The sequence below is a fragment of the Tauraco erythrolophus genome, chromosome 24 (assembly GCF_009769465.1).
Source record: "Tauraco erythrolophus isolate bTauEry1 chromosome 24, bTauEry1.pri, whole genome shotgun sequence".
Classification (NCBI taxonomy): Eukaryota; Metazoa; Chordata; class Aves; order Musophagiformes; family Musophagidae; genus Tauraco; species Tauraco erythrolophus.
Window position 1 is genome coordinate 502080 of NC_141488.1, and position 12239 is coordinate 514318.

General features: G+C 43.6%; 1 protein-coding gene across 7 annotated transcripts in view; it reads left to right on the forward strand.

Moving 5' to 3' along the window:
- The window catches only part of KDM1A (lysine demethylase 1A), a 56569-nt gene that overhangs the window by 15111 nt on the left and 29219 nt on the right, over positions 1-12239 (forward strand). For all 7 annotated transcript variants that reach the window (XM_086625875.1, XM_086625874.1, XM_086625878.1 and 4 more), the window contains 4 exons: positions 737-829; positions 1538-1644; positions 3696-3777; positions 7508-7602. In XM_086625875.1, the coding sequence (XP_086482001.1) occupies positions 737-829; positions 1538-1644; positions 3696-3777; positions 7508-7602 (377 nt within the window). The remainder of the gene's footprint in view (positions 1-736; positions 830-1537; positions 1645-3695; positions 3778-7507; positions 7603-12239) is intronic.

The window sequence follows — 12239 nt, forward strand, 5'->3', positions numbered from 1 at the left end:
GAATGCTATGTTGCAGTATGTCCATAGTGGAGTTCATTTGTCTGGTAAAGAAATATATCCATAGTAGAATTCAAAAAAGCTGGTAAAAAGATGAGTTGTTACAAAAGTTTCTTGCGAGTGAATTCACTTACAGCTTTTAAGTTTTGCTACGACTTCGTGGTTTGCAGCTGCGAGGTTTTCTTAATCCTAAGGTTTTTGGGAGGCATTAAAAAGTGCTGGGATGAAAGAAGGCAGTAAAGGAGTGAGGAGTTACTGCTTGCAAATGTAGGCTGTTCCACCCTTCTCAGGAGAGATCCCAGTAAACTGAAAATGGCTGGAGGGAAGCCACAAAGAAAGAGTAATTAAAGAAAGTAATGCTGAAATTAATGCAGATACACTGTCAAGTAATGCAACTACTGTGTTTATAAAAATATAAATGAGAATCCAGTGCTCCAGTAGCAGGTGGGCTTAATACTGGCAAATTGCATTACAGTTCTGTGTAAAGATCTCCAGATTTCTGCAGTCAATTTCAGACTTGTCAGTATAGTAGGGAAAACAGCTTGTGGTTTCGAGAAAACTTGAACCTCAGCCTTCTTCAGGAAGATGGAGTCAACAAAGCAGCCAGGCGTCCAGAAAGGGATGCGTTCAGTGTGACTTTGCCGGGTTGCTGCTGTGACACATTTGCTTGTGGATATATTTTCAGTGCATACATACTGCTGGACGTACAGAATAATTTTAGAATATTACCATTTTTTAGGTGACACAGTGCTCGTTCACAGAGTACACAGCTATCTGGAGCGGCATGGTCTGATCAACTTTGGTATCTACAAACGAGTGAAGCCCCTTCCAAGTAAGAAACTTGAAAGTAGTTTCTAATTGGAGTTTTATTGTTCTTTGATTGTTAGGACAAATTTTTTGAGTGCTTCTTTTAGGGTTGCAATGCTGAGAAAATAAAAGTCTGGAAAGCCATCTGGCTATAGATGTTGATGTGTTTTGGCTTGGCACTGAGAAGCCGTAAATCACTTCGAGAGGGAAAATGTTTGCAGTGGCTGTCACTGTTTAATGAGTTGTTCTTGTTCCTCATTTGAATAACAAAAGACAAACACAATACTGTACTTAAATCTGTTACCTGTATATATGATGCTTGAATTCTGCAAGTGCTGAACTTTTTATCCTTCTGGGGCAGAAAGAAATAAAACTATGGTACTTTGTCCCCCAGTAATTAATGAATCGGGTCCTTCAAACAGTTGTCTTTCAGAAGTATTTTTCCTCTTGTTTTCGTCCTTGTCACAGATATACTACTGGTGTATTTTTCTTGTACCTGTCTCATTAAGAATTGTAAAGTGTTAAATTGTAAAAAGTACCGTATTACGTACACAATCACTTCAGTTTTCTTCTGTGGCTATTTATTTTGCTAAAAGAGTTTGTTCTGCTAGAACTACCGATGAGAAGAAAGCTGCTTTTTGTTCTTGGTATCTCTTAAATGCAACTTTAACCTGACTGCTTACAGCATAGTATTGCACATGTGGAGCCTGTAGCGTATTTTTCCCTTTCTTAGCCAAGAAGACTGGAAAGGTGATCATCATTGGCTCTGGTGTCTCTGGGTTGGCAGCAGCTCGCCAGTTGCAGAGTTTTGGAATGGATGTCACAGTACTGGAAGCCAGGGTATGATTTTTTGTTCTATTTTACTTCGTATATGGAAACTTAACCAGTAACCACGTCCGGTACTGGTGTAAGGCCAAGTATCCCAGCAGCATGCCCAAGATGGGTGAGCTTGTGTGTGGTTACGGATAGCTGGGATGTATTGCTGAGCACTAAACCTGTCTCGCTGGGGAAACGGGTGTATCTCTTCTCACTGGGAGCTGGCTAATGCTTTCTTGGGGTGGACTGTATAGCCAGGTGCTGGTGTCATATGCTTGCACCAGTAACAAGCTGAAATCTTTTCATGATTAGGAACTGATTTTTCACTGGAAAGCAGAACGCAAGTCTGTACTTAATAACTTGCCTGTTGAGTGGAGCCATTGTTCGGAATTGCCGTACAACATCAGGCAGGATATCTTTCCTGCATCTTTAAGTCTATGTTAATTCTTTCCTTGTTGATTACTGTGTGCTTGGCAGAGGCTTTAAAGTTATATAGAGCCAAATTTTGTGGTGTGTGAGCAAGCTGAGTGTTCTTCCAGTAATCTTTTATATAAGAAAAGTATTCTTTTATATCCAGCCCTAAGTGGAATCTTTTATTTTTTAAAAAAGTTGAAGTTTTTTTTCATATAATTGAATCAATTGAGAACAGCTTGATAGTAATTTAGAATAAATAATTCCGTTGACCAATTAAGTTGGAATTTGTCTTACGTTTTACTTCCTGGCTTTATTTTGTAGGTATATTTACTTCTGACAGTTTTCTAGCACAGTTTAAAATAATCTTCTGAAGTTTTTAGAGTCATGTTTCAGGTTCTTAATTTTGCTACCTACTGCTCTTGTTGCTGGGGAGCAAGCGCTGCTGGCGTGGTGCTTCACAGCTTCCATACCACTACAGCGAAGGACAGCAACAGTCTAATTGTTTACAAGTCTCTTGCTCACCTGAACGTACCAGTTTTATTTGTTTGGTTTGGCTTTTTTTTTTTTGTTTGTTTTGTTTTGGTTTGGTTTTTTCTTTTGTTTGGTTTTTTTTTGGTTTTTTTTTGTTTTTTGTTTAAGTTAAAAGAAAGAGATCTGTGCTGTAACTTGGGTTTTGTTCTATGCATCTTTGTTAAAACTGGTATGTAGATCTAGCAGGAGGCTATTTTAAAGTAACACAATATTTTTCAGTTGTTTTGCTCTAGACTGTTGCACCTCTTCTTGAGTAGTCTGTATTTTTTAAGGCTGGCTGGTGTTTCTTCACATTATGATTTCTGTGATTTAGGTGATAGTTTATTTGTGTCCATTTTCTGTGACTTTTAGACTATTAGTTTACATGTTTCCGAATTGTTGATTTAATTATTGAAAATTTAAACTTCACATTTTTACATGAATGGGCAGCTGTTTGGGATCTTTGCCCAATTGTAATTGACATTTCTCTCTGATACCATCCTGCTAGCTGGTCTGAGAATAGTGAAACAGCTTTTTATTTTCCTTATTAAGTTTAAAGTGGTAGGAAACTTAAGTGTCATCCTTAAGTCAGTCAAAAATTTTTTCCTGCTTCTAAAATGGGCTGTTGATTCGTGGTTATCTTGTTGATCAATATCTGGCACTTTTGTGGAAAGTAGATAGGAATAATTGGCTGATGGATTTTCTACCTCTAAAATTTAGTTTTCTCAAGGACATCTGAATCATTTCCTATATAGCTATTGGATTTTGTGATAGGAAGTGGGAGGAGGGTATGTAACTGAATCTATCCATGGACTATGAGGGATTGGTTTTCAAATCACAGTAGATCCTACAGTAGATATAGTTACATCTGTCCAAATCCGGTTAGGCATCTTTTTACTTTGTATTTCCTTTTTTTTTTCCTTTTTTTTTTTTTAAATGCAAATTAAACATCCTGTTCCTTAACTTAAAAGCAAATTAGTAAAGATCAAGTGTTCATTTGCAGAGGTTCTTGGAAAAATGTACATTCTATTTATTGAGCCTTTGGATAAGACAATACCCATACCATGTTCTGTAGAAGTTTCAGTGATTACATTTAAGTGAGATTTATTGCTGAATGTTACAAGAGCGTTAATGTATTGTGCTTTTAAAAGGACCGAGTAGGAGGAAGAGTTGCCACCTTTCGCAAAGGGAACTATGTTGCTGATCTAGGAGCCATGGTGGTGACAGGACTGGGTGAGTTTATCAAAATAAAAAGGAGCGGGGAAGAAAATTGTAGGACAAGGTGTCACAGATCTGAACCTTTGTGCTATTTCCTTTCATGGCCAAATTAATTGGGCATTTTTAACTGTTAAAAAAAAAAAACATGTTCTAGTTTAGCCTCTTTGGCAGTTGGCATTTTTCATCAGTGAATCTTCAGAACAGATGGCAGCCTGCACTAAAAGCTGGCATTTTTGTTGTTGCCATGGCTCTCATTGGTCACTGAAGTCGTACAGGTGCTTACCATGTCATGGAACTGTTGCACATCCATTCTTCTACAGTTTGCTCGTGCTTAGTGGAATTCTTTGCTCTTTCCTTGGCATGCTGCCCTTTTGTGTGTCTGTTCCTTTGCCCAGTTCGTTTAGGGTGGTATCTGCACTGGGTTCACTGCACTTGCTGAGCAAGTTTTTCTAAAGCTGCTTTACCTGCCTGGCAGTGGCCTCTGAGCTCAGGTCCGTGGACTGAATTTCATAGTAACTCCCTTAGTTATTTCCTTGGATCTTCCAAGGTGTAAGCTGAAATTAAACATGGAGAAGTAGGAAAGTAGTGAGGGGATTAGATTGAGTAGCTAAGAGCAAATAAATAGCAAAGATAAAAGATGGGAGAGACCCCACAGAAATTGAATGTTTTTTCTGTTACAAGGGAAAAAAAGGGAGGAGAGGGAACAAAGAGCAGACTCATTCTAAAGAGAAAGCCCTTTTTAAAGTCAGAATTTAAACTTCAAAAATCCTTTTTCTAAGTTATTTCAAAAATAATTATAAAAATAATGGCAAACAAGCCATATTTCTTCCTATTTAATGCTCGTTTATGGGATGGCATCAGTTACTGATACTGGTTACTGTACTAAGAAGATGGGCAGGCGTTTAGTGTGGAATAGCTTTCAGTGATGCATTTAAAAGATAAAATATTTTAAAACTTATAATAAAACCTAACTGAGTTTTATGGATGTCATGGGTTTGATGTAAAGGGGTTGTGGTGGCAGGAGAGGGGTTTGCTCCCTGTGACTTCCCTGGTTTCAGAACCCAGTCAGACCCGGCTCTGGCCACCAGATCGGACCCCCATCCCCTCAGGGCTGAATGAACCTTGAATGAAGCAGCATATGCTATGGAGAAAGAAAGATTCCTGTAGTGAAGGAGATTGTTTGAAGGATGTCCTTCATTTTTCTGAATCTGGAAGAGATGTGAGGAGAGAAGACGACTGAAGGGATTGACCTTGTGGGTTGAGAACGTGAAAGACTGAAGTTATGGGATCTTTTCTAGTTTTATTAGTAAACCATGGAAGAACTAAAATTTTTAGTAGGTCATAGAATCATAGAATGGTTTGGGTTGGAAGAGACCTCAAAGATCATCTAGTTCCAACCCCTCTGCCATGGGCAGGGACACCCTCCACTGCACCACATTGCTCAAAGCCCCATCCAGCCTGGCCTTGAACACTTCCAGGGATGGGGCATCTACAACGTCTCTGGGCAACCTGTTCCAGTGCCTCACCACCCTCAGAGTGAAAAATTTTTTCTTATATCCAATCTAAATCTCCCCTCTTTCAGTTTATATCCATTGCCCCTTGTCCTGTCACTACATACCCTTGTCCAAAGCCCCTCTCCAGCATTCCTGTAGGCCCTCTTTAGGTACTGGAAGGCTGCAATAAGATCACTCTGGAGCCTTCTCTTCTCCAGGCTGAACAGCCCCAACTCTCTCAGCCAGTCTCCATAGCAGAGGTGCTCCAGCCCTCGGGTCATCTTCGTGGCCCTCCTCTGGACCCGCTCCAGTAGCTCCATGTCCTTCTGATGTTGGGGACTCCAGAGCTGAACGCAGTATTCCAGGTGGGGTCTCACGAGAGCAGAGTAGAGGGGCAGAATCCCTTCCCTCGACCTGCTGCCCACGCTGCTTTGGATGCAGCCCAGGACACGGTTGGCTTTCTGGGCTGCCAGCGCACGTTGCTGGCTCATGTTGAGCTTCTCGTCCACCATCACTCCCAAGTCCTTCTCCTCAGGGCTGCTCTCCATCCATTCTCCACCCAGCCTGTACTTTTGCTTGGGATTGCCCTGACCCACATGCAGGACCTTGCACTTGGTCTTCTTGAACTTCATGAGGTTCTCACAGGCCCACCTCTCCAGCCTGTCAAGGTCCCTCTGGATGGCATCCCTTCCCTCCAGCGTGTCCACAACACCACATGACTTGGTGTCATCTGCAAACTTGCTGAGGGTGCACTTGATCCCACTGTCCATGTTGCCAACAAAGATGTTAAACAGCACCGGCCCCAGTACTGACCGCTGAGGAACACCACTTGTCACTGGCCTCCACGTGGACATTGAACTGTTGACCGCAACTCTTTGAGAGCGACCATCCAGCCAATTCCTTATCCACCGGGTGGTCCATCCATCAAAACCACGTCTTTCCAGTTTAGAGACAAGGATGTCATGTGGGACAGTACCAAATGCTTTGGATAAGTCCAGGTAGACGATGTCAGTTGCTCTTCCCCTATCCATCAATGCTGTAACCTCATCGTAGAAGGCACCAAATTAGTCAGGCAGGATTTGCCCTTAGTGAAGCCATGTTGGCTGTCACCAATCACCTCCCTGTTTCCTATGTGCCTTAGCACAGTTGCCAGGAGGATCTGCTTCATGATCTTGCCGGGCACAGAGGTGAGACTGGCTGGCCTGTAGTTCCCTGAGTCTTTTTTTTTTCCCTTTTTAAAGATGGAGGCTATATTTCCCCTTTTCCAGTCAGTGGGAACTTCACTGGGTTGCCACAACTTCTGAAATATGATGGATAATGGCTTAGCAACTTCATCCACCAGTTCCCTCAGGACCTGCGGATGCAGCTCATCAGGTCCCATGGACTTGTCCACCTTCAGGTTCCTTAGATGGTCTCGAACCTGATCTTCTCCTACAGTGGGCGGTTCTTCATTCTCCCAGGTCATTGAACTTGAAACATGAACTTACTTCAAAACTCTGTTCTGCTTGTTCAGTCACCTCTCTAAAGGGAGCTATTAAGGTGGCTGAACTTCCCCCTCTATTTTGAACTAAGGCTCTGGATTTGATTGGATGGCAGAATCGGAGAGCATTGGGAAGGTACATCTGAAAAACTTTTCCCAAAGTTAATTTTGTGGAAGGAATCTTCTGTGCCATTTCCCATTTGTGTCTGTTCTTTTCCTTTCCTCTGCTGTACTTGCAGAGGCTTTGATGTTTAGTGATTCTGGATGCTTAAAGTCAATGCGTTCTTCCTTCCTCATGTTTCTACGTGGATTCTCCTAGATTGTTTTCTAATCTGTGTAGTTACACATCTTCCAGGACAGTGGTGTACATGGTTCATCTTAGTAGATTATGTTCACTGTGTCACTTGTTGGCGTTCCACCAAGTTTTTAAGGACTGAGTTATTCAGTTTCCATCACCATGTCACCACACTTCCAAAAGCTCCTGAAGTTACTGTGCAGCTGTGGGAGCTTTCCTTGGGTTTTCAAACGCTTTTTACATACTGTCCTTTAAGTGTTGTTGGACAAGTGTTGTTTTATTTTTTCTCCCATGACCTTGTTGCAAAAATTACTGTGAAGAGTAGACCTTTGATAATGTTATACTACTTCACCGGAATGTATTTTTCACTGGAATTAGTGTGTTTAGTCTCCGAAATAGCTTTAACTGTGGAATTTTTATTTAATTGCAGACAAACTTTGCAGGAGTACTGTGTTAACTATACAAAATGTTTTCCAGGAGGAAATCCTATGGCTGTGGTCAGCAAACAAGTGAATATGGAGTTGGCCAAGATCAAACAAAAATGCCCACTTTATGAAGCAAATGGACAAGCTGTAAGTCTGATTCTGTTTTCATGAACCTTTTAAAAGTAAATAATATCTCAAGTGTATTTGCCACCATGCTGTTGGTCTAGCAGGAGATCGCTTCCAGAAAGAGGAGTAATGAAAGTGTGTGTCTGTTTTTAGGCAGTGTAGTAATATTCTAGCACATCTGCACCTATGCTTCTAAAACCTGTTTTTTCCTTACGAGTTTTTAATTTTGAATTTCAGAGGCTTTGTGGAAGCTAAGTTCCTGTTTGTTCTTCCCAAATTCATTACTGTTTTTCCTTAGACAGTTGTCTGTCTCACTTGTCTGAAACAGTTGTTTGCTGTGCTGGCACTCTAGCTTTTGTTGTTGCTGCTGCTACTTCTTTTCCCTGAAATAAGCTCATTCTGGCTGTTGTGCGTATCTGTTGCTTTTTGAAGGTTTGACCAACCAGTGCCAGCTGGTTGAACACATGCAACAGTTCAGCAATAATATTCTGGAGCTGGGATTCATAAACTTAGTTAGCTTTATTTCTTTCCACTGTAGTGTCAAGGAGTGCTGTTAGGGATAGAAATGATAGATCCCAGTTTAGTGCTGAGTCTCACAGATGTGCTGACTGGAAGTGTTCCTACTTCCTGAATCTTAAAACATGGTACTATGAGTAACTGCTGAAAGAAGACAGATGAGGATACTGGGCTGCTTGCTAGAGACCTGAAAAAGCAGTCTCTGGCACAAAAGTATTGTAACCTGGCACCTGCAGCTTCTCTTGCTGCACATGAGTGAATAGGGTGTTGTAATAAACTCTGGGAGAGCTACCAAGGCGTTGTAGGCAGCTCTGGCAGTCTGCTCGTGTGATGTGAAGCCAGTCCTGCGTGTAACGTACTTGCCTCTGCCCAAGTAATCCTTCAGTATCTCACTGTGAGGCAGGTTATCCCTGTGCAGTTTGGAGAGACTCAGTCTGTTAACACCACCTGATAAGACCCAGTTTAGCTTCTTTGAATTTTAGACCATGCTTTTTATTGTCTCGGTAAGGGCTGTGATGCCTGCAGCTTGACCACACAGCCTTCCTTACTGTAGCCTGCTCCTTTCTGTTCACAGTATGCTGTATTACTTATATCCAGCTAAACCCTTCAGCCATTTACAGCTCCAGCGTCCTGTGGTCCAAGAATTTCCCTTGCCCATCAGATAGGCACTTACAGGAGAAGCCAGTGGGAGTGGATTGCTTGTCCTAAAAGGAATATTCCTTCCTAATTGCTCCGTAGTGTTTCCTGTACCGCATTCAAATGCTGTTTATTCTAGGAGACCCAGTCAGGATGGAATAACCGGTGTGGCTGCGTGCTGCTGAGCACTGGGGTAGGGGGGAGTTGCTCAGCAGAGAAGAGCTTCGTCCTGCTGCCTTGGCTCACTCTGTGGGACAGGCGACCTCGCTCCTTGTGTCCAAAGATGGTTGCTGCGCAAGGAATTGCTGCTGTTCACAGCTGTGCGTTTGTTAGGGTGATGATGTTAGTAGGAAGATTATAGCACTAGTCATACTTTAAAAAGGCGTGTCACAAAATTTGTCACCTTACCTGTTGCAAACAAAGCTTGATATGTATAACTGGATATGTTTTCCAGACCAAATTTTGACTTCCTTGTGTTGAATGCAGTCTTGGTGTCGTGGTCCAGCCCAGCGGCAGCTCAGCCACAGCTCAGCCGCTCACCGTGCCCCTGGGTGCGGTGAGAGGGGAGAAATGGAGCAAAGCCCTGAGGGTGAGACAGGGACAGGGGAGCACCCGCCGACCGCGGCCCGGGCAGAACAGGCTCGGCCCGGGGACAAACCAGTTCAATTTATTAGCAGTTACTGGAGAGGGTAACAAGAAACAAAGTCAGATCTAAAAACACCACCTTCCCCACCCCCTCCCTCCTTCCCGCCTCTCCCTCCTTCCCACGGCGCAGGGACGGGAATGGGGCTTAGGGCAGTGCGGCGGTTGAATGCACGGACTCCGTAGATGTGATAACAGAGTGACCTTTATTATTGTTATACAGACAGCTTTTATAGATTATTACTCTAGCCACGATGTGTCCACGCGCCCCTCACCCAGCTGTGATTGGTTACAAACAATAGTGCACGCACCTATTTTAACTTTACTATTGGCTATGCCTAAAAAGGAGCTATTTTTCACCTGCTAAACTAAACATCATTTCCTCACACACTCTATATCATCTTCCCATACTCCCATGTCAGCTTCTCACACTCCCTGCACCAGCTGTTCACACTCCCTTCTCTTTCTCATCCTCGTTATCGGTGTTTTCCAACTTCAGAAAAGAGCACAGGCTTAAATCATCAAGGCCGGGCCCCAACGGTAACTGTGTGTATGATTCCACAGGGCAGCTCCTCACACGCTGTTTCTGCTGCTCCTTTCCCAAAGGAGGAGGGCTCCTCACACTCTTTCCCTGCTCCAGTGGCTCCCCTCCTCACAGGACAGCCCACAGACCGCCCCACCGTGAGCCCTTCCCGCAGGATGCGATCCTGACCCATCAGATGGCTCCGGCGCGGCTGTGACCGCCGTCCCGGTGCTGCGGGCGCTGCCGCCCGCTCCGCCGTGGGTTTCCCACGGCCTTTGGATGCGTCTCTGCTCCGCCGTGCGCCCCGTTCCCTGCGCCCCCCTCAGGCTCCACAAGAGGAAGTTTCAGCATGTAATTCTGAAGGGGAGCAGTACCAATCAGGGAAGGTGATACAGGTCTTTGGGATAGATTTTGAATTTTTACACGAATGAGTAAAAACGTGAGCATGCATCTACCTCTTGAAATTGTAGATTTGCCAAGACTGGAGATAAGTATAGGGAAAGTTTGAAATATTCTTACATATAGTAAAAAAAACCCCCAATCTTTAGATATGTGTTCTAGTCATCGTATAATCTGTGTTCTATAGTGCTGTTGCATATAATATTCCAATCTTTGAACTGACAGTATCTCAAAACCTTTATTGTGTTTTAAAGCACATGATCTTGAGAACTAAATAGTGGATACAGTATTGAATATAGTAGTGTCAAAATAACCTTGAGCGATAGGAGAATTTCACTTATAATCAAGCAAAAAGGAGAACCTTGCACTGATTGCAGAGTAAATGGGTCATGAATCTTTGACAGCCATGGGGTGGGGGAGGTATCTTCATTCTTAAGATCTCTCAAAAAGGTGAAGATCTTATTTCTGATCTTTCCATCAGAAATAGGGAAATTCATTTCATGATGCAGTAAGTCTCCAGGGAGACCCTATCTGCAGAACAGTATGGGATTCTAAGATGTTTTACAACAACAATAGTGGAAGAATCAACATCAGTATAGGCAGTTGGAAAAGTTGGCATGTTGTGTTTATGCTACGTACTCAGAGATGAAGTATAGCTGTATTAATTGTAAATAACCTCAATGTTTCAGTCTGGGCAAAATGCCAGACAAGAAAAATCTACAGAGCTAGAAGATGACCATTCGCACAACAATGAATGTTTGCTATTTGTTACCATTTTGCCAGCTGCAAAGTCGAAGAGGAATCCTAAATAGAGCAATGTGATACTGATATAACTTCCCAGTTGATACATGTTATACTTGGAATTAGGGGTGAGTAACAATTGGAGGAGAGCCATCTGATACAGACTCATAGGGATAGGCTTAGCAGCGTTAACGGCACCTCTTAGGCTCTTACTGTGCTGGTTAGCAGTCATCCAAGAGCTTTCTCAGTCTTTCTGAAGTGTGTAGTTTCTTCCTCATCCTCATGCTGATCTTTCTCATCGGGTTTCCTGGGTGGTCTCGAACCTGATCTTCTCCTACAGTGAATGGTTCTTCATTCTCCCAGTCCCTGCCTTTGCCTTCTGTGACTTGGGCCATGCAGCTGGAGCTCTTGCCAGAGAAGACTGAGGCAAAGAAGGCATTGAGAACCTCAGCCTTCTCCATATCCTGGGTAACCAGGTCACCTGTTTCCTTCCAGAGGAGACCCACATTTTCCCTAGTCCTCCTTTTATCACTGACATATCTATAGAAGCTTTTCTTGTTGCCCTTGATGACCCTTGCCAGACTGAATTCTGTCAGGGCTTCAGCTTTCCTAACCTGATCCCTGGCTGCTTGGACAATTTCTCTGTATTCCTCCCAGGCTACCTGTCCTTGCTTCCACCCTCTGGAGGCCTTCTTTTTGTGTTTGAGTTTGTCCAGGAGCATCTTGTTCATCCACACAGACATTCTGGTGCTTTTGCCCGACTTTGTCTTTGCTGGGATGCACTGCTCCGGAGCTTGGAGGTGACCCTTGAATATTCACCAGCTTTCCTGGGCCCCTCTGCCCTCCAGGGCTGTACCTCATGGGACTCTACGGAGTAGATCCCTCAGGACCCCAAAGTCTGCTCTCCTGAGATCCAAGGCAGTGAGCTTGCTGAGCGCCCTCCTCACCACCCTAAGGATCTTGAACTCCACCATTTCATGGTCACTGCAGCCAAGGGTGTCCTTGAGCGTCATGTTTCCCACCAGCCTCTCCTTGTTGGTGAGAACAAGGTCCAGCATGGCACCTCTCCCGTTGGTTCCTCTGTCACTTGAAGGAAGTTACGATCCATGCATTCCAGGAACCTCCAGGATTGCTTATGTGCTGCTGTGTTGTCTCTCCAACAGATATTGGGGTGGCTGAAGCCCCCTATGAGGACCGAGGC